This window comes from Amblyomma mixtum, chromosome 2 (assembly GCF_055824585.1).
Source record: "Amblyomma mixtum isolate Tamu chromosome 2, ASM5582458v1, whole genome shotgun sequence".
NCBI lineage: Eukaryota > Metazoa > Arthropoda > Arachnida > Ixodida > Ixodidae > Amblyomma > Amblyomma mixtum.
Window position 1 is genome coordinate 42,611,051 of NC_143013.1, and position 22,794 is coordinate 42,633,844.

A 22,794-nucleotide genomic window follows, 5' to 3' on the forward strand; every position below is an offset into this window, starting at 1 on the left:
TCTTCCTCACCGCCGTGGGAAAGGACCCTCAACCCACGGAGATGAACGCGGACCCGGGCTTGGCAATGGGCGACGCGGACATGAGTCATGTGCATAATTCCTTACTTGCGCGCACTCACAAGACGAGTGTGAGCTGATAAGCATCTCCCACAGGGGTCATCTTGAAACATTATTTCAGCAGTGGTAGAGCCCTTGACCGAAAGTAAAAGTGGCAAGCTATAGAGCGCATTGCACAAATGTACGTCGAAGTGTCCCCGCATTCTGTTACAAAAAAATATACAAGACGATGAAGCGTGGTAAGAACTGCTTTCAACGATGTCTGATTTTTGACTCAACGCTTACAACAGACAGAGGAAATCGTCAGTGCGTGAAGTTGGGCATTGAAGAGGGAAGCTGAGCTTCGCATGAGATAACAGTGAATATATAAAATCTCATGTCATTATTTAAACTCTACCTGGGGAAGTCTGGCATGAGTAAAAGACATTCAAAATTCATTAAAACATATGTTTATTTAATTTTACAACAATGTATACATAGTGGAAATTGAAATTTCAGTAATGCCAATAATTATGTGCGTTTTTACAAGCTGACATACTACAGGCATCCCACGTATTTTGTTCTTCAGCAACCTGTATATAGACATCGTTTGCAGAATGCGTGCTAGTTAGCATGTTGCCTCACGCGCTAAAAGCGAACATGGAAAAAGCGATGCATTTATTCATTGTCAACAAAACGAACCAAGTATCTCACGACGCACGGGTTGAGAGAATACCTCTCTGGCCAGTCAAACATTCGTGTAATGGTGGACGAAAATGCCATACATCCACAGCATCTCGAACTGCAAAAGGAAAGAAACAGGTGTTGAAGCGCTTATACGTCTGCTCCTTGACATTGTTCAGTTGTCTTTTGCACCCTCATTTTTATTTTGCCCTGTCCTATTTTACTTGTTTAGTCTATTTAATAATTTATTTCTGTTTCGTACAGTTGCGGAGAGAATAATACGGACCACGATTCAACTTTCCAACTTTTTCCTTGCGTTGCGTAGCAGGAACAAATGTTTGTTGCCTTTATTCAACAACCCAGAATGCTGGGCTAGTTGGTACGACATCACAAGGCTAAAGCAGCGTACCTGCCCAAGGACGATGGAAGAAGAGAGTAGAGACAGCGCTGCGTATAGTCTCTTCTTCCCTCGTCCTTGCGTAGGTGCGCTGTTTTATTCTTATTATGCCTTACGAGCAACTGCCTAGGCGTCATTTACATGCATAAGTATCAAACACGGATAATTTTCACTAAATAACTCGTCACGTAAGTGTAAGCATGGACGCGCGATCCATACTCTTGTGTCCATGATTATAAGCGCTTCACACCTCTACAATTGGCAGTGTCGTCCTTGCGTGTTCGTAAGAAACATGGAGGATAAATGTGCAACAGTCAAAACATATCGACGACATACTGTAAGAGTCACATACAAGTACAACTCCTTAACGAAGCGGCAAATGCCCCTCAAAGGAGACCCTCCAGCCAGTGGCGTCGACCGATTGTCATGGCGTTGTGGTTAATCCGGATTAACCGTGAGTCCGTGGCGATCGGTTATAATTTGCTGCTGAGTGCCTAGCAAGAATGCCCCATACTGCGCAAGGCAGTGTATTTCAGCTGAGTCTCTAACTTCCGGCCCTCCCCCTTATTACCGCAGCTTGAGAAACAGTTCGGGAAGCGTGGTGTCGGAGGAAGGCACTCCAGTGGCATTTTGCGCTCATACACGGTGACGTGCAGTTAACTGGTGACGTCAGAGCGACTTAAGTGAGCCAAAGAGTCACCTGTGTGACGTCAGGCGGCTTCGAAGCCGGGCCTGCCTCACGCGCCACACGGCGGAAGCTTCGTAACAGTGTGGCAACACGAATGGTGGCAAGTTTTTTTTTTTTTGTGTTGTTGTTGTTACGAACGACCGAAAGGAAAATAAAACCTGTTTTCGAGCAAGGGAAACTTCCGCTTGCTTCTCGGATACCTGATTTGCAGACGGCAAAATGAAAGCGATAGCGAGATTTCCAGGTACGACGAAATATAGACAGCGTCACTCTCCCTATTGCGCAGGCCTCTCTGGCCGCCGTGCGAAAATCTTTTCGCTCAATGAGCGGTAATTAAACCATTTGGCTTACCTTCATCCAAGCCCGAACGGAAACATAGACGAAGTGTAGAAGTTGACGCACCGTCTGCGCCACCCAAAAGGAGAAAGAGAGAGAGAGAGAAATGAGTTCCCTTTATAGGTCACCGGCAGCGAAATGCATTCCGTTATCGATACTACGGGCAAGGGGGTCTAAAGACTGCGTATGTACGGTGCAATTTTTATGTTTCATTAATTCAGCGCTTGCCTTACTATTACTGAGATACACTTAAAGGTAAAACAAAACTATGTCGGTGTGTCGGTATTTGAAGTCTTGTAACGTTGACGACTACTATGCCAAGAAGTTGATGCTCTATGGCTATGTCTAGAGGAAATATGAAGAGGATAGATCTAAACTGTTGCTGCTGTACGCACCTCCTTAAAAATAAATAGGATTTGGGTAATCTAATGGAAGGCCGACAACCACCGAACATCAGAGGTGACGTAAGGGGCCGCGATAACATGACTGACAAAGTTAAGACTAAAATATTGTATGCCAAATCTTCATTAGCTTGTTGCTTACGATGAGGTCCCTCTCAGCTTCTATGTAACGTGCGGCATCATTCTTTCCGGCTTCTGACAGGTCTATATTGAATGCAGATACTCACGGGTGGTTCTAAAAGGACCTTGTAGGGATTGATCTGCGAATGATAAACGATAAAAAATGTTAAGCAGCGGTTATTTGGTAATCAAAGCATGACATCTTTCGAACAGTTCGTTATGCTGTTCATCCTTATCGCTCCCACGACATCCAGCTCTGCTGAACTCTCAAGTCATTAAGTCACTATACGAGTTGTCCTCTTTCCAGTAAGCCTTACACACTTTCTCACACACGGGGACGTTACCTACGATCGCTGCTACCCAGCTAATCACTACACATAGAGACACACACCTACAGCTCACGCATATTGCCGTGAAAGCAACACCAGGGTGGCATTGTGAAAATTCTGGCTTCTCTCTGTAGCTTGGGAGAGCGGAGCTTAAAACCTCAAGAATCACTACCCACTAGCCACTACCCCAACGCACCCCGTAGAGCTACGGAGGTGCCCATCCACCCATCGCCACCCTCGATTCCCTTCGGCCGCCCTCATCCGTCAGAAGGGCCACCCACCACACAATCCACCTACTTTCACTCTCCAGAAAAATTTTTGTCCACTCTCAAGAAAATTTTACAATGAGCCTCATCTTATAGTAAAAGCGTTCATTAGAGCAGCAGCATCAGAACAGTCATTGAGGATAAATCCAACTCATTTCGCAAAATTTTCGCGTCAGATGTCTGATCATCCCACAGTTTTTTTTTCTCTAACATTGGAACTATTCTTGTTCAGTGGCGAATAAAAAGGAGTAGCACAAGCGAACGATGACTAGCGCGGCGAAAAACAAATTCTTGGCAGACGATGACTTTCTGCTGAACCATCTGCAAGATTGAGGAGTGGGGAAGGCCTGGCGCTCTTGTTATCAGCGTCTTCGTGAACCGCAGCGCCACGAGTTACGATTACTTCGTTCGGGTGATCGCTCGCTGGTGATAACCTTTTTGCTAGCCAGTGTAACATGCAGCCGCGAACACTCACAATGCATAGGCTCAAACTCCAAGTTCACACATGTGCATCCTTTGTCAAAAGTAACCAGGCTGCATGGTTTGTTTCTAGCTCGTACAGTGGAGCCCTCACAGCTTCCCTGAAGCTGAAATGGTCGTTAAAGGTAAAGACTGGGGGTCTTCTTACCTTCCAACACCGTTTGATTTTTAGGAAAGCCACAAGGACACCACTATACAAGTTAGAAGAAACCATGCAGCCTGGTTACTTTTGACAAAGACGGTACGTGCAAGACGTGTGTCACATGTATGCAGCCAAGATTATTGCAAATCCAGAGGCCGAGAAAATGGCGACGTGTTACCTCAGAAAGCGGATCATTACTAGTACTATACTGGAAAAGGAGAGGTTCATTTTTAAGCGATATTCTCATATACACTGTCTTATCAAAATTTATCACCATTTCTTCTATCCTCCACTAACATCTGTAAGTCATTATCCTCATTTGATCTTGATTTTTTCGTAAAGGACACAATCATTAGCATATAACTTAATATGGACAGAGAGATCGCGGACGAATCAGTAAATGGGATGAAAGTGGTCAAAGAACATTTCGGTGACTCCAGGCTCTAACAGAATGCTGCGTGAAATAGCACGGTTTAGGGGCAAAGAACTGGCGCCTGTTTGACAAGTAAACCTTGATCCAGGCTGTTAGCTTATCCTTTCTTAGTACAGAGCTTAATTTATACATTAACTTTCTATGTGAAACCATGTCGAAAATCCTGCGAAATGCTTGAAGCATTGAATCAGTTTGTTTCCCTTCGTTAATTGTTTCTGAAAAATCATTAATTGTCCCTACTAGCTGTGTACATGTCGAATACCGTTTCCTAAAGACATGTTGAACTTTCAGTAATACGTTATGTTTATCGAGAAAGGTAGATAAATTCTTGAGAATAATATATTCTAGGATGTTGCATGCATGCTGTAGAAGTGATATGGGGCGATAAATTTTGTGCACGTTTTTGTCGCCAGTCATCCGATAAAGCCCCTTCCTCTAGCAAAAAAAAAACAAAAAAAAAGATGCTTAACTCCATTCTTTCCCGACAAAACAACTCCCAAGAAATGCAAGGTTCTAGTAATACCTCCCCCTTTCAACCGCCCTCTCCAAAAGAGACCCATAAATCCACCCCTGATCCGCTCCTTGTATTTCATGGGGAATGAAAGCTCATTCCCGGTAGTAACAAAGATGACCGCAGGGATCATCGAAAGCAGGTTTCAACCCTTAGCCTCTGAAACGACGAAATTGTCATCACGGCACGGACGCGCAAGTGAAGCGCCCCGTACTCTTCGGTCCATCTTCGCGTATACCTATATTTTTTTATGTTGCGAGAGACACCGCAGTGAAAGGCTCAGGATGAATTGGAATACTATGTCGGCAGGCGGCAGTCTTCGCATTTCGCTGTTGTTTCAAATACGAACGCCACGGATGGCCATTGCAGCCGTAACACTGAACACTGTAGCAGAACTCTTAGTACAGCATGTATATGTAATTGATGAAAAACGTTATTCGTAATGAACAATGCGCGAAAGGAGAAGCGCTAAAAGACCAACGCAAATGACGGACGTACCGGGTCCTGTCATTAGTGTTGCTTCGGACCCTTCAGAATGCTTGGGACACTTGGTCACGGCGGTGTATGAGTTTCTTTCGACCGGCGAGCCTTTCTCATATTTTACATAACATGCTGTTTCCGTCTTAAAAAAAAAATTCTGGCACTCTCTGTCATGAAATGCCCTGATTGGTCGAGGGGTCACGCAACCTTGTGACGTCATCGCAACTTTCCCACCATGCAACCTGCCCACTGGGTTGTGAGCAAACTGCCAACCACTGCAAAATTCAAAGAAATTGCCACCTTCCCACCGTGGCATTAAGCATTAAACACTCACTGCAGACACCACAGCAGGCAACCTAAATGCTATCGAATTTTCTACTTTGGGGATGTGGTCAAGAAAGAACCCCCCACTTAAGTTTTTTTTCTTTTGTGCTCGAACCGCTGTGTCACAGGCGTTCAGTTTTAACGAGTGGGCATTGCCACCTAATGACGCTTATATTCACCTTTGTAGGAGCGGGAACATCTGTAGGCTTTTGCTGATACTGCAGCACCCCTTTCTCCGAGTCACCAGGAACGGTCACTTGCTCACCGACAGATCCCTGCATCGCACAGAACGGGATTGAAAATGCGGGCTTGTGCTGACCCCTACAAAATGACCATAAAAAAAATTAAGGGCACTTAAGTTTGCTTACGTCACGGTGTAGCTTACGTGGAGGAATGCGAAAGATACACGTGTTTTGAGGAAAGGAAAGGGCGCAGTGGCTTTCAAATCTCGATATATCGGGGGACGCCTCAACCGTGCATTATCGCACGCAACTGAACATGCATATGTCATCGGTCCGAACCCCTGTCACAAGCTAGCCTCTAACTTGACTAAAACACGTAAGCTATAGTATACAAAGCGAAATGCTATGACACCCGGAGATGCTGTACGACGAACTGTTGCTCAAAATTTTGGTGTATTCGGGAACACTGCCACCACACTGAGGTCAACCAGGGGTGGCATCGCTGGGATTTCCACCGCACCTGCTGTTCACACCTGCGTCGGCGCTTGGGCAGGCGCGATTTTGCGCCGCGCGTCTCCATCCATCTTTCGTCCGCATCATCTGTGCCCGTGGCAGCGATTGTGACTCTGCTCGGGTGTGACGTCTCCCCTCTCTCTAAATTTTGCGTCATCCTGTCATATCGTCTCGTACGCCGGCGGCGCGGGTTTGATTCCCACCTAGACCGCAATTTTCTTCTGCTTTTTTTTCTAATGTCTCATGACGTCGTATGGGTGATTACACTCGCGGCTTGACGTCACATCGGCAGCTTCCATCGCGTGATCATGACGTCAATCGGTCACGTGTTCATCTGATTTGCCGTCGCTTGTTCGCGACTATGCATTCCTCGAAGGTCAATGAACTTTCGACCTTGAACTTGTGGTGTGGCACCTTGGTGGACCACATATGGCAACGTGGCATGAGCTTTGGTTATGAAGGTCATTTGAAGGTCAGGAGCGTAGGGAAACATGGAAACATTTAAATGTGGTGGTTTTCTTGGAAATAAATCAGTTGCAAGTCCAGCGGTGTGGTGTGTGTACCTCCTTTTTCTTGTCCTGCGTCTGCGTTCCGCTGGTTCCACCCTGACAACATTTGAAGGTCAAACTTGCGGTCACCGCAAAACTGGCTTTACCTAGCGTAGCGAAGCTTTCGCTTCAGAATTAGGGGAGAGCTTTCTGAGGCTATGTAGTGAAATCTACGAGCGCGCACCGCCAGCTGAGGGGGGCGCTAGCGTCGGTGACGGGAGCGGTCGCATACCGCGTCGGCTCCGTGACAAATCGCAATCAATTGCGATACACCAACTTTTTCCCCTGCAAGCCTGGTATTATCGTCTCCAGGAACCTCAGCGGCACCCGTCTACACCACGTTTGTTAAGGTGGGGCCAATTTTCGACCACTTTTCGGTCATTTGAAGCTTTCGTCACGCCGCGGTGGTGCTAAGCCTAACGGCGCCGGGGCCTGCGATGGCCCCGGTCGGCGATCCCTCGGCCTCGGCGGCTCCAAATCACGTCACCGGGTACGACCCACAGTCCTTGCGGATCGTAACAATGGATACAAACCAATCCGAGGGTACTACTCAAGGCGAGGATCCTCTACCAACCGAGGACGATTACCTTGAAGATATGGTCCGCGTCTGGCGCGGAAAGAAGAACGCGGCGGCGGCATCGAGGGACGCTGGTGCTGGTGCCACCCAGCAACAGGCGCCGGCTAGCTCTACGAACGCAACCTCGAAGCGCTCCAGGCAACTCCGGTGGCGGCCGCAGAACACGCCGCGTATCGAAAAAGACGACATCGTCGTGGTGCTGAAACCGCGAAACACGGTCGACCTCAGAGCAACTTTTGGTCCCGGACAAGCCGGCGCTGCAATCCGCAGCATCCTCGGGGACGACGCAAATGCAGGACTTGCGGTGTGGCCTGTTTGGGACCAAAACGTGCTGGTATGTGCGTTGAAATCAGTCGACGCCGCGGAGAAGCTACTCCGGGATGTTGTGCTGCGGGTTGGGGAACGCGAGCTACCGTTCCGGGGACACCCCAAACTCTCCGGTGCGTTCTGTCGCGGCGTCGTGAGTGTTTCGCCTGACGAAACGTCTGAAACCGTTAAAAGAAAACTCTGTGCGGAACCAAATGTGGTGTCTGTGCGCAAGCTGGGGGGAACCCCGGTTGCGGTGATCACCTTCGCGGGGACTAAGGTGCCACGGACGGTGTTGTACAGCTACGAACGGCTCCCTGTTCGCCTGTACAAGAAAACAGTGCCTGCATGCCACCGCTGTGGCACAGTGGGCCATCGGGCCGATGCGTGCCCGCGACCGCAGCCGGGGCGCTGCAAACGCTGCGGAGTCCAGGTTCCCGATGCCACTCCTGACGGCCCGGCGGAACATGACTGCGTTCCGAGCTGCCTCATCTGCGGAGGCGGCCACCCTACCGGAGCTCCTGGCTGTGCCGGGCGGTTCCGGAAACCCATCAAACCCAGCTCCCCATCAGGATCCAAACCGAAGACAAAGACGGGGCCCAAGCAGGCTCCTCCGCCCAAGGCCAAGAAAGCGTCAGCCGATCAGGAAACCAAGGCCAAAACCGGGCCATCGAAACCTGTCAAGTCCGCGACCCAGGCGGCGCCCCCGGTCCTCAACGCCAGGGACTTCCCGCCCTTGGCACCCGTCCAACCACAGGTGAGCAGTTGGAGTAGGGCAGTCTCCGGGCCCACTACCCGTCCCTCCCCTACCCGTCCCTCCCCTACCGAAACCGCCCTACAGCAGCAAGTAGAGGAGCTCAGGCGCCAGAACCAAATTCTAGCGCGCAAAATTCAGGAATTAGAGGCCAAACAGGCCGGGTCATCTGAACCAATGCAAGAAGCTGAGCCAGACGACGAGGATGACGGATCATCCGTAACATCTTGCCTCACTAGCGTCTCGCGGCAGAGCGGGGACACGGTAGTTGGATCAGCTGGTCGCGTCGCCGGCCTAGAGGCACTGCAGCGCCAAACCGAGCAACTGGAGGAGCAAGTGGCGGCCCTCCCGAACCAAATCATGTCAGCAGTCAGCGAGTCCTTCCAGGATATGTTCAAGGCAGCTTTAACGCAAGCACTTCCCGACCTTATGGCCCAGGTCACTGACTCGGTCCTTAAAGCCGTGCAGCCCTGGGTCAGCACCCAAATTAAGAACGCCACAAGCTGCGAATCCCATCACCTCAAACGTAAGACAGCCTTCCGTCAGGCAGCGGAGGAACATGGTTCAGGCTCGGCAGCTGGTGGGTCGGTGCGGCCCCTCACTGGGGTTGCGCCGGCTTCCGGCCAGAGCTATTCCGATCACCCTTAAATAAATACGACAAGATGGCTAGCAGATGTAATAGGAATTCTAAAAACTTTGAAAAATTCCAGATCATCCAATGGAACTGCAGGGGTTTCAGATCTTGGAAAAAGCGGTCACACCTCCAGCTTTACCTGCAGTCCCTAGGTGACATGCCGGCGCTCATTGCCCTACAGGAGCCCGGCATAGACGCTAAATTATCAGGCTACAGCACCTTTCAGGGGGGCCCCTCTACGTGCATCCTGGTGAATAAGGCTTACACCGTGGTTCAGGTCGACTTAGACTTGAGTACCGAGCAAGAATATACAATGGTCCGAGTATTGCCTCTCAGACGCCGCGACCCGTCAATAAATATCCTCAACATATACTGCCCTCCGCGTAAGCCGCGCGTAACTTTCAATGAAATCTTCCTTCGCGCGATAAAATTGGCAGCCAAAGAGCCTCTAGTGATCGTTGGAGACTTCAATGCTCCCAGCCTTCATTGGGGCTACCACTTCGAACAGGCAAGAGGACGTAAGCTGGCGGAGCTCATCTCCACCCTCAGCCTCACGTTGCTCACGGACCCGGCGTATCCCACTCGAGTGGGGAATTCGGTAACCCGCGACACGTGTCCAGACCTTTCTCTCGTTAAAAATGCTAGAGCGGCTGCATGGGAGAACTTGGGAGATTCTCTAGGCAGCGATCACCTCCTTCTCCGGATTACACTCGAGGCAAAGGCAGCGCGCAAAAAATGGGGTCAGGCCAAGCTGACCGATTGGCACAAATTCCGGAATCACACTATCCCTCCCGTACTATTTTCCGGCGGCTACGCGGAATGGGCTAACCACATATACAACATTCAGAAACAACACGTCACAACACTACAAACCACCGAAGAGATCCCCGCAGTGGACACCCACCTCCTGCATTTGTGGGAGGCGCGCCGGAGCTTAACTAAACGGTGGAAAAAGCAGAAAACTAATCGCAAATTACGCGACCGCATAGCCAAACTCACAGAGCAGGCTGCAGCGTATGCTGCCGAGCTCTCAGATTCAAATTGGATAGCACGCTGCGACGCCGCAGCTCATCAGATGAGCTCGAAGGGGACGTGGCGTCTCTTTCGCAGTCTAATCGACCCCTCCCAAACGAGAGGGGAGACGCAAAAGCAGCTCCGGCGGGCTCTGCAAGGGTATCAAGGTACGACGGCGCAACTTGCGGACACTCTGTGCGACAGATATCTCTGTCGTATGGAGGACCCGCCTGGGCAACAGTACATGTACTCTGGCAGGCCTAATGAAACACTCGATGCCCCTTTTGAGTTGCACGACCTTAAGGCGGCCTTAGCAAAAATGCGCCGGGGTACGGCTCCGGGACGGGACCACTTAACAGTGAACCTGTTGGCGAACCTACCGGACTCAGCCTACCTTCATTTATTAGAATACATCAACCAGATCTGGGACGGGCGTCCACTCCCTCCCGAGTGGAAAACGTCACTTGTGACGTTTATCCCTAAAACAGGTAAGGCCGTGAATACGGACAACCTGAGGCCCATATCACTGACCTCATGCGCGGGCAAGCTTATGGAGACGATGGTACGGGATCGCCTCTCTCCATACCTGGAGAGTAAGGGCTTCTTTGCAGTCACCATGTTCGGGTTTCGCCCTCACATGTCTGCACAGGATGTCCTTCTCCAGCTGCACAGGGATGTAATACGACCCACAACTATGCAACACAATGACAAAGCCATCCTCGCCCTTGATCTGAAAGGGGCTTTCGACAATGTGAAACACGGAAGCATCCTGGCCAACTTGAGTTCTACCGATTGTGGGGCTAGGACCTACGCGTATGTAAGAGATTTCTTGTCTAATCGCCAGGCCTTTCTTCGGATTGAGGGCGAGGAATACGGCCCTTACATGATGGGAACACGGGGTACCCCTCAGGGAGCAGTGTTATCACCGCTCCTGTTCAACATTGCTATGATGCGCCTCCCAAGCCAATTGGCCCGGGTGGAAGGCGTTCAACACGCGTTATATGCAGATGATATTACAATTTGGACCACTCAGGGGAGCCTTGGAGACATGGAGGACCGCCTTCAGCAGGCTGCTTCCATAGTCGATTCGTATGCTAATGACTGTGGGCTCCAATGTGCTCCAGCGAAATCAGAGCTTCTGCATGTCAGAGCGAACCCAAAGGATAGGACAGCAATACACATCTCTCTGTCAGGAGGTCCTATTAGAGAGGTGGAGGAGCTCCGTATTCTGGGCCTTTTCATTCACCACAGACTCAGACCGGACTCCACTATTGCGAAACTCAAGAGAGTAGGCGAACAGGTAGGGCGCATGATCCGCCGCGTTTCCAACAAGCGGGGTGGTCTGCGGGGCAGGGACGCGCTTCGGCTCGTCTATGCCTTCGTGACTAGCCGGATCCTCTACGCCGTGCCATATCTCCGCACTACTAAGCAAGACGAGGCGCGAATAGACGCCATCATCCGCAAGGCAACTAAGCGAGCCCTGGATCTCCCGGTGGCTACCTCTAATGCCAAACTCAAGGCATTGGGGGTGCTAAACTCCTACCAGGAGCTGCGGGAGGCCCACCTCGTGAACCAATACACGCGGCTCACGCAGACGGCTCCTGGGCGCCGCCTGCTAAACCGCTTACACATCCAACACGACTGCACTCCAGAGGAGGCGGAGCGTATCCCAGTACTATGGCGCCATATGCTCTGGGTCTCCCCGCTCCCCCGTAACATGGACACCGACATGCATGAAAACAGACGACAAGCGCGGGCTCGGGCTCTTGAGAGACAACACGGCTCCCGACCCGGTGTATATTATGTAGACGTAGCAGGGCCATCACCCACGGGATTTTACTCGGCCGCTGTCGTTCACCAGGAAATGCACGTTGATGGACTTTCCTTTCGAGCCCCGAATTCAATGCGGGCCGAGGAAGTAGCGATAGCGCTTGCTGCCGCCCACGCCAATTCGAGAATAATCATCACGGACTCCCGAAAAGCATGTGAACATTACTTGGCAGGGGAGATCTCCCCCTTAGCTGCTTGTATTCTACGACGGACTGCCACTGATCCAACACCCAAACGAATCATTTGGGCTCCTGGCCACCAGGGCTTACGAGGTAATGAGGCCGCTGACGCGGCTGCCCGAGCGCTTACTCACCGGGCTCCTCATCCCAGCTCTTCTGGCTCGGAGACTAACCAGCCGCTGCTGCGATTCAGGGAAATATTAACACATTATAGCGACAACCACCGCCTTTTCCCGGCCCCTGCAAAAGGGCTGAGTAAGACGGAGGAGCGAACTTTAAGGCGCCTGCAGACAGGTACTCTACTCTGTCCTGCAATAATAAAACATTACGATCCTAACACGGATGGGCGATGCCCACACTGTGGGGAGACCTGTGATATCTTCCACATGGTGTGGGCATGTACTCAAAATCCCCACCTCCCCCCTTCCCCTACCCCTTCCAGAGAGGCATGGGAGACTGCCCTCCTCAACTGCTCCTCGCTTGAGTCCCAAAGGGCTCTGGTGAAACGGGCGAGAGACGGGGCCTCGTCGTGCGGTGTCCCGGACTAGGGACGCCGACCATGTAGCGGGGCCACTCTGTGGCTCCCAAACTCTTTTTTACAATATAAAAGTTTTCACCACCGCCAGCTTCCACTCTTGTGTCATTTACTCCTGAGCGCGTGAGAACAGTGCGTTTGCGGAAGCCGCCGTCTCGCGCCCGTAGATTCCACTGATGCTGGCGCTGTAAAACGGTTGCAAAAAGGAACAAAATGGGAAGAAACTGACCACGTCGCCTTGCGTCCCTACAGACAGCCAGCTGCTATTGATGCTTGCAGAGCTCTCCTCTGCCTCGTAGCTCCGGACCATATCGGGAGCTGCAGCAGCGCCGGAGCATAGTTCCGCATCCGAGCAAACGACTGGCTGCGCAGGGGCAGACTGAGGGGCCGACTTCGTCGGTTGCTTTTTGATTACCACTTCATTTCGTAACTGTAACACAAAAGCACATGTGAGGCACGTGTCAGGATGTGCATCCGCACAACTGTATGAACGCTTATGAAAAGAAGCTAACTAGGAACATTGCCTTTTACTTTGTATTGCCCTTTACCCCCATGTCCAGTTCGGTGAGAACAGCTCCAAAACAGGTTCCATTAATATACGTCTAGAATTAGTCAAAGTCTTTAATTCACATTTCATGAGTAAGCAACATAAAGACAAAACCACGGGGTGGTAGATGGGTCATCGCGCCGGCTGTGTTGCCGGCTTACGCTGAAGCTTGGCTCGGGGTGAGGCGGGGCGTTCAGTAAAACGGCTCTTGGCGTATAAGGGTCTGTTCTGCGCTATGTCAACATCCGGAAGGACCGCAGGTGGTCGCAGATGGTCCGAAGTCCTCTACAATGGCGCCTCTTTATACCACGTGATGCTTCTGGACGTTCAGTCCCACGTACTAACTGTCGGTTGGTTGGTTTGGTTTATGGTGTTTAATGTCCCAAAGCGACTCATGCTATGAGAGACGCCGTAGTGAAGGGCTCCAGAAATTTAGACCACCTGGGGTTCTTTAACGTGCACTGACATCGCACAGTACACGGGCCTCTAGAATTGCGCCTCCATCGAAATTCGACCGCCGCGGCCGGGATCGAACCCGCGTCTTTCAGGACAGCAGCCGAGCATCGTAACCACTGATTCACCGTGGCTACCAACCATCATACGTAAACACACTCCCATAATTGTATTCTGGCTTTGCATCCTCAATTGGCTCGTTTGAGCGAGTACAGCCGGCCAAATCTTTAGCTGGCGTGCGCGACGGTCGCTTTTTCCGTGCTCCTGCAGCTTATGACGTCGCAAACTTGCTAAGATATCAAATTTAAGCAGAGGTTCACTAAACCCCTGCTTAATATTGAGCTTTCCCCAAGTTTGCTTGGTCACAAAGCGCACGAGCGCAGAAAAAGCGGCCGTCGCGCACGCCAGCTAAAGATTTGGCCGGCTGTACCTGCCTTTCACAGCATGTGAAAACAGACGTTTTCTCTTCCATACAGCTAAACGGATCGCTGTTCATTTTGAACCTCAAATTAATTCACAGTTCCCTGAAAGCTGCAGTTTTGTAAGTGCCATGGAGTTCCAAACTATATGATATACAAAATGTTTTAGTGCGTTGAAATGTTTTATTCTATTCCTCATATATCTTATCGCTTAGGTCAGTTTCTAATCCGTTTTTAGTCCAGCGCTATAGATATTGCATGCCATGTGTGAGAAACTGGCCAGGATACTGCGAAGCAGGTGGACTTACGATAACCGTCGGTCGCGTGTAATTGGCCGATGCCAAGCCGACCAGGACGTCAGCGTTAAGGTCCAAGTAATGCCATAGGCGTCCGAAATCCAGCAGGTTCGGACTCTTCTGTGGGCAGGCATGAAAATATCGGCAGTGAGACGCTGATGCTAAGTCCTAAAGGAACTGGGTTCACCCAGACCTCAATGAACCATTTGTATCAGACAGTGGCTAAGAATGAATCTGTACTCCGATTTTGAAGGTGACTGCAAGGACGGTCTCATGTCTCAGCTGCTCCTGCTTATGCTGTTTCTTGAATGGACGGGTCGTACTGCGGTCTTGGTACTCCGAAACTGCCCTTCGTCCTGCTTCTCCCCCCTCCCCTCCCTACAAACACACACTCATCAACACCCTACCCCAGAATTTGTGCAGTGCAGGCCAGTATGGCCAGTAGTGACGTCATCATAAACATCATGATAATAACTACCATCATCATCATCGGCGTGAGACAAATTAACGGTTAGCTAGTCGGCAGGCTTCAATGATTTGCTAATCGTCGCCCATATACTTTACCTTTTCATGTCCAGTGCATTGCATCTCATGATTTCGATGACCCTCTGGTCAATGCATTCAAGGAAACTCATATATCCTGTTCTTCTCAGCATTCCGAATTACCGGACGTTTCTCTTATTTACAATCCCAGCGTGACCTCTTAAAGTGTGAAACAACTAAACGTACCACAGTATACACTGATGCATTTTCCTTGCAGCATATTCCTTTACTGAACAGCTCACAAATAGACAAGTACACCTGAAGACAAGGCTCTGCAAGCGCTTAAGGTGTCTTATAGTCGGTCTCCGTCGATTTGTGGGCTATTTTTTGCCCTATGAATTACGAACTAGCCCATACTATTGCTTTATCTGACATAACCTCTGCTATCGTGAAAAACACTCATGTGCAAACTAATCCATGTAAACGCGTGCCTCAGATGCACAAAATGCAAGCGCGTACATACCTAATCAGTAATCGTCTTTGGGTTTATCAAAGCGACAGCTTCGATAAATTGCGAACACGGCTCCCATGGAGGAGCCGAAACGTCCTTTCTCCTCCGTTCTTTTGGTCTGTGCCATCTATTTTCATCATGTACCATCCCGACCAGACGGGATTCCCCCAGACCCTTGACTTCAAGCTTTAGTAAAGCTTTTACAAAGAGAGCGAGCCCTTTCGAAAGGGGCAACGGCAACTAAAGATGTGTCCTACAGGCGCTGTGGACGTCACCAGTTTTCTTAAGTACTGCCGGCCCCAGCTCAAGAGTATTGCAAAAGGGCTCAGGAGCACGGATCCAAACAAAACTACTAATTTCAGTATCTGCTTTCAATATAGCTGCGCTGCAAACGGCACTGCGCTCGCCTCTGTAGCGGCAATCCTTCAGATACGTTCCTCTGTAACTTCGAAAGTTGCCGTGAGAAAATACGATGTTAATTTTGCATTGGTGCTGCGGTATACTCACAATACAGCAAGCGACAAACATGACCGCGTCGAAGATGAGGCTTCCCCCAGCCAGGACAAGCATGATGTTTTTCGACCCCTCCGGACCCACTGCAAGAAAGCGTGTAGTGAGGCCGTATAAATATAAGTCCCGCATCATTGCGTTTTTTCTGCAGGTCATAATGAAAAAAGCCAAATTTCCATTTTAGTAATATTGAAATAACAGCGATAAGTTCGTGGGTGATTGATTATCAAATCTGAGATCAAAGTGCGACCGACCGACCGACCGACCGACCGACCGACCGACCGACCGACCGACCGACCGACCGACGGACAGACAGACAGAGGGACGGACGGACGGACGGACGGACGGACGGACGGACGGACGGACGGACGGACGGACGGACGGACGGACGGACGGACGGACGGACGGACGGACGGACGGACGGACGGACGGACGGACGGACGGACGGACGGACGGACGGACGGACGGACGGACGGACGGACGGACGGACGGACGGACGGACGGACGGACGGACGGACGGACGGACGGACGGACGGACGGACGGACGGACGGACGGACGGACGGACGGACGGACGGACGGACGGACGGACGGACGGACGGACGGACGGACGGACGGACGGACGGACGGACGGACGGACGGACGGACGGACGGACGGACGGACGGACGGACGGACGGACGGACGGACGGACGGACGGACGGACGGACGGACGGACGGACGGACGGACGGACGGACGGACGGACGGACGGACGGACGGACGGACGGACGGACGGACGGACGGACGGACGGACGGACGGACGGACGGACGGACGGACGGACGGACGGACGGACGGACGGACGGACGGACGGACGGACGGACGGACGGACGGACGGACGGACGGACGGACGGACGGACGGACGGACGGACGGACGGACGGACGGACGGACGGACGGACGGACGGACGGACGGACGGACAGACAGACAGACAGACAGACAGACAGACAGACAGACAGACAGACAGACAGACAGACAGACAGACAGACAGACAGACAGACAGACAGACAGACAGACAGACAGACAGACAGACAGACAGACAGACAGACAGACAGACAGACAGACAGACAGACAGACAGACAGACAGACAGACAGACAGACAGACAGACAGACAGACAGACAGACAGACAGACAGACAGACAGACAGACAGACAGACAGACAGACAGACAGACAGACAGACAGACAGACAGACAGACAGACAGACAGACAGACAGACAGACAGACAGACAGACAGACAGACAGACAGACAGACAGACAGACAGACAGACAGACAGACAGACAGACAGACAGACAGACAGACAGACAGACAGACAGACAGACAGACAGACAGACAGACAGACAGACAGACAGACAGACAGACAGACAGACAGACAGACAGACAGACAGACAGACAGACAGACAGACAGACAGACAGACAGACAGACAGACAGACAGACAGACAGACAGACAGACAGACAGACAGACAGACAGACAGACAGACAGACAGACAGACAGACAGACAGACAGACAGACAGACAGACAGACAGACAGACAGACAGACAGACAGACAGACAGACAGACAGACAGACAGACAGACAGACAGACAGACAGACAGACAGACAGACAGACAGACAGACAGACAGACAGACAGACAGACAGACAGACAGACAGACAGACAGACAGACAGACAGACAGACAGACAGACAGACAGACAGACAGACAGACAGACAGACAGACAGACAGACAGACAGACAGACAAAGAGACTGAGTGAGCACCTCCTTCCATTCCCTTGTCTGCTTATTGATTGCTTGATTGATTGATTGCTTGATTGAACGATCGATCGATTTATTTATTTATTTATTTATTTATTTATTTATTTATTTATTTATTGAGTCACAAAGAATGGTACGACAAAACAGCGCTGACGGACGGGACGGAAGAAGATGAGACAGACACATGCGCAGACACATTTTTTCTTCCCTTCTATGCTTTATATTGCCCCCCTCTTTCGCAACAAACCATTTGGTTGTTAGTTCAGCGCATGTGTCTGTCTCGTCTTCTTCCGTCCCGTCCGTCAGCGCTGTTTTGCCGTACCATTCAACATGAACCAACCAGTCCGACTCAGCCCTCTCCTTGAATTCACAGAGAATGTTTACTACATTTGAATCAGTGCGAAAGCACGGATTATTTGTGCTCCGTAGAAGACGACGATGAGCGGGCCGTGCCACGAGACAGATCCGCTATGCACCCTGGCCAATACCCCGCCGTGGGTATGTGCCATTAAGCCTGAGGTCACCATAATAATCATCATCATCGGAGCACGCGCGCTTCTCGGACTTGCAGCTGGCAAGAGATGATTTTGCTATGCTCTGAATCTCTGGATTAGTGCTTTTGCACTAAAAAAAAATTACAATGCTGTCGGGCATCAACCTGCTGCCGATAGCTTACATGTCTCACGTAGGTTTGTCTTCCGCGTAAAAGTCTGTTCGCATGTGTGAGCCATTTATGTAAAAGCTCTTTTTCTCACTTCCTTTATAGCGATATTATCATGGTTTTGTGTTTTTGTGTGCATTTCCTCGGTTTGAACCTACTCTACGTCGTCTGAAGGATCCTGGCAGGTGAGTTACCAGTCTGACGTCTCCTCCAGTGTTCATTAAAAAGTGCCCCCCCCCCCGCCCAAGTTCGAGCTCGAGCTCGGTCGCAGCAGTCCTGCACTCATTACGGTTGCGAGCCGCAGTGGATCAACGGTTAATGAACCATACTCACTGTCATCCCTTCGTGCTGTCCGGGCCCGCGTTGGTGGCTCAGCGGTTACAGCGTTCCGTTGCTCAGTATGAATTCGCGGTTTCTGCTTCGGCCGCGGCGGTCGCGTTTTAGTGAATGCGAAATGCAAAAACCGCTCGTGTACCAGATTACGACGCTCGTTAAATAATCCCAGGTATTCAGAAAGCAAGAAAAAGTGCGTCCGCTACAGTATGCGTCATAGGCCGCACTGTTGCCCTGGCACATTGTCAATCAATCAATCAATCAATCAATCAATCAATCAATCAATCAATCAATCAATCAATCAATCAATCAATCAATCAATCAATTGATCAATTGATCAATCAATGGATCAATCAGTCAATTGATCAATCAATGAATCAATCAATCACTCAATCACCCATTTGCCATCGACTTGCAAGCGCCGTGCGCAGACACGTCGACCTCAGAAAAGTTCCGCAATCTTACGCGCCACGTGCCTCAAGACGGGGACGTAGCCGGGATTTCTTTTTTTTCCGGAAGTGCCCTAGGTAATGTCTTTGTTATCTCTTTTTTCTAGGGGGAGGGGAAGGGTAGGGGGGGCTGCAGGGCAGTGCATGCCCAGCCTGAGCTCTGCAAAGAAAATTTTGGGAAGGAGGTTAGGTTAGCTCAATTTCCGGGAAGTGGGGGGGGGGGGGGGGGGGGGGGAGAAACCAGGAGAAGACACGAACAGAGACCGCTACAAAAACGTTTAACTGGTCGTTATTTCCCTACAAAAACTTAAAGCGGGCTTTTCAACATCGACGACAAAAGTTAGAATCTCAGGGATGCCTCATTATCTCTGAACCGCCGCGAGTCAACGCCTTCTCCGCCCAGATAAGAAACGAATCGAAATTTGAGATTTTGCATTGCAAGTGAGCGCATGTGGTGAGCAATGAAGCATGGTTGTTTGGCAGCGCAACTGTGCTTACTGAATATGCACCCGCGTCGGTGCGCAGGAGCGCTTCTGCAATCGACCCTTCTCGAACTAGGGCGTTCGCCTGGAAATCCGGGGCGGAAATCCGGCGCAGATGAGCAGGATCCTTCGGCACCGATACTGCTGTTGCTGCCGTCCTTGTTCCGTATAGTGCAATACTTCGCTACGCGCAGGTAGAAACCTAATTCCGCACCCAAGCTCACGCAAGCATTTCTCGCCAAGGCGTTCATGCGCACGATGAACCAACGCACCGAACTTGGTCACGTTGTGCACGTCCGGGATGTAGGCGAACCACGGCTGGCTCAGCAGGAAGCGCCTGATCTCGGGAATGAGCACGTAGGCCAAGTTGTAGCCGTTCAGGGCCTGAAATGGAGCAGTTAACGCAATTGCGTCCTGGGCCTCGGCCCAGTGCACTTCGTCAGGGGGTGAGCCCATGCAGAGCGGCAAGCTTCGGGAAACGAGGGTGTGCTCTTACCTTTACCTACGACTGTACATAGTTGGACAGGTCATCATCATCATGATAATTTCATTGCAACAGTTGTACAAGTACATGCAAGCAATTGTTGGGCCACCAGCCGAAGCTAAGTTTAGGCCCATTTTAAAGAGAATCAAAAGGTCATGGAATCATGGAATTTATCAGATAAGCGACCAAATCTCCTGAATAATAGCAGAACTCAAGCGACAAGGGAAATGAATATTGCGTTCAGAAACTTTAGAATTACGAGTAAGTGCACGAAAATGTAATTAAAGGACGTACATGGTCAGTCAAAAGTTCCAAGGCCACAGGGTTTGCTTTTGACCAGCATAGTCGGTCAGTTGAGATACCCTCGAAGCTCAAAATATCTGTAGAGAATAGAAGAAGGATCGTTCTACCATCTGAGAACCTTGATAGCTTTACCGGAATCTTAAGTGCCAGGATATACCGATGAAAAGCGGACCATGTGGCCTGGGAACTTTTGACCAACTCTGTACATATACAAAATATCCTTAATTTACGGAGTTCAGAAAACAGACAACAGTAGCGTCTATCTCAAGCAGAAACAAAGAGTGAAACATGCACAGCCATAGACTCTGAACCATTATTTCTCGATTAGGTCGTATACATCTTTAATCCGGTGTCTCCTTTTTTCTTTCTTCTGCCTTAGCAACGCGTTCGGCCGCCTTCTCCACTTCGCGTACTGTCGCGGGCGCCGTTGCCAACCAGTCCAGCGCCGCTCGACTCCAGCGGCAAACTCGCGTAGCGGCCCAGATCTTGAAGACGCTTTCAATGTTTCAAATCAGGCGTACTTCCAATCAATTCTGGCCAGAACAGAAAAATGCCGCCCCTAAAAGTCGTAACGAAAAAATCCCACCGCCAAATGTCCCTTCTATGCGAAATGTGAGCTATAAAACGTTCTTAATTAAGTCGAAAAAGCATGAATACCTGCCGTTGTGAGGGACGTAGTATAGTCGGTATTCGCACAAACGTGCTAAAGAGCTGATCAGGCGTCTTACCATGCAGATGATGGTAAAAATGGCGCTCTGCCTCAGAGTGACAGTGCACATGTCATGAAGATCCTGAAAGTCAAATGGAAAGAATTAATAAAGGATAACTTTGGCGTATTTCATCGCTGAAGGCATGTCAAAGGGCACTTTGAAAACATTTCTACGGGGCACATTGTTCATTCCATCAGGAACTAATTAAAGCAGGCCGAAATTGCAAAGTAAACTTATTCTAAAGAAAACATTACGTTATAACGATCTGGATATCGTATTTCTGATGATTGATTTTTATGACGCAAGGGCATCTGCGGCCAAAGAGCGTCATGACACAAGGTATTTTCGTTTGGTTTGGTTTGGTTTGGTTTATGGGGTTTAACGTCCCAAAGCGACTAAGGCTATGAGAGACGCCGTAGTGGAGGGCTCCGGAAATTTCGACCACCCCAAGGTGGAGTCAAAGACCCATATCCCGAGCATTTCACCCTGTTTAAGCCGAGCACCTGGCCGGGGGAAGCTTGTACCTATTGCATCACCGGTGGGTACCCGGCGGCACTGGGGATCGAACCCCACACCTCCCACATGCGAGGCGGAAGCTGAACTACTAGGCCACCGCTGCGGTACCTTGCCTTTGTCATGTCAATTTGTGCACACTGCAACATCGTAGAACAGCGCTTTCAGACCAAATAGATTGAGTGCTGCGACAAAAGTGAACGCAATAATCGCGACAGAAATTTCACAAGGTGCGGAAATGTCTTCCGGATCACAGTGAAACCTGTAGTGGGACGTTTCCTGGTTTGAGCGTCGGTGGGAAAAGCGATTTCTGTGGTTTATGAACTCGACTGAAATCTTCGGAAACACGCTGCTTCGAAACGGTAATAAAGTGACCTACCAAAACGTTTCCAGGTGGAAAAAGTTCAGCGGAGAATTACGACGAGAAAAGGTTGGTTGGTTGGTTGGCCTCGAGTAGAATGGCACATACCCACTACGGGGGAGTGGCCAAGACACAGGCGGTGAACTGTTGGAATGATGTTCAGTCTTGAAATTTTGGCTTCGTCTTCCTCTTTGTCTAACAGCGAGCTCGTAGCACGTGATGGTTCGGCTAATGCAGCGCAGATAAGCCAAAATACGTTATCAAAAACAATGGCTCTGCAGAGACGGCAAAGGACGAAACTTGATAATTTCGAGTCGTTAAAGGGACACTGAGAACAAGTTGAGGTTGGCCTGTATCAATAGGGTACCGCGTTGTAATCACGAACAGACCATTCTTAAGGAATGGTAGCCTGTAATGTTAAAAGAATGACATCCGTGATCATCATAATGCCTGAATTCATACGATGCATCTCTTAGTAGAAAGATAAGCCTTACCCGTAGTGATAAAATGAAAGCGCAGAATAGAGTCTGTCATAGCGCATGCAGATTATGCATCGCACCGCCTAGCGAATTCCTGCTTTGTATGTTGTTAGTAGGCCTGACCCAACGTTACTAGATTAACTGAAGTAATCTAGTAACGTTGGCCGGACCAGCAGTAGATTTGGGGCACTTTTACAAGCGAAAAAAAATGCAAGGACGTGCGCAGTCAGCAGTAAGACGAGGAAGAGGGTAAACATGGGTCAGGACAGCGCGTGCATTCCGGAGGGAAGCAGAAGAAGCAGCGACAGCCGGCCA

The 22,794-nt window shown here is 50.3% G+C and overlaps 2 protein-coding genes across 2 annotated transcripts in view; one reads left to right on the forward strand and one right to left on the reverse strand.

Moving 5' to 3' along the window:
- LOC149359136 (uncharacterized) overlaps window positions 1–22,794 on the forward strand; it is a 114,469-nt gene that overhangs the window by 62,648 nt on the left and 29,027 nt on the right. The window lies entirely within an intron of this gene.
- LOC149359137 (uncharacterized) lies at window positions 580–21,198 on the reverse strand. The gene is made up of 9 exons (XM_089568982.1): window positions 21,145–21,198; window positions 19,902–20,013; window positions 15,916–16,004; window positions 14,427–14,534; window positions 12,929–13,129; window positions 5,807–5,902; window positions 2,770–2,802; window positions 2,157–2,210; window positions 580–838 (listed from the first exon to the last, which is right to left on the reverse strand). The coding sequence occupies exons 1-9, from the start codon at window positions 21,193–21,195 to the stop codon at window positions 785–787; spliced, it is 798 nt and encodes a 265-aa protein (XP_089425108.1). The 5' UTR covers window positions 21,196–21,198; the 3' UTR covers window positions 580–784.

Coding starts and splice junctions, on each gene's coding strand:
- LOC149359137 (XM_089568982.1), bottom strand. CDS start 21,195: ATGTGCACTGTCACTCTGAGGCAGAGCGCCATTTTTACCATCATCTGC. Junction 20,014..21,144: donor TTTTTACCATCATCTGCATG/GTAAGACGCCTG, acceptor GCTCCATTTCAG/GCCCTGAACGGCTACAACTT. Junction 839..2,156: donor CCGTTCGGGCTTGGATGAAG/GTAAGCCAAATG, acceptor TTCCTTTTGCAG/TTCGAGATGCTGTGGATGTA.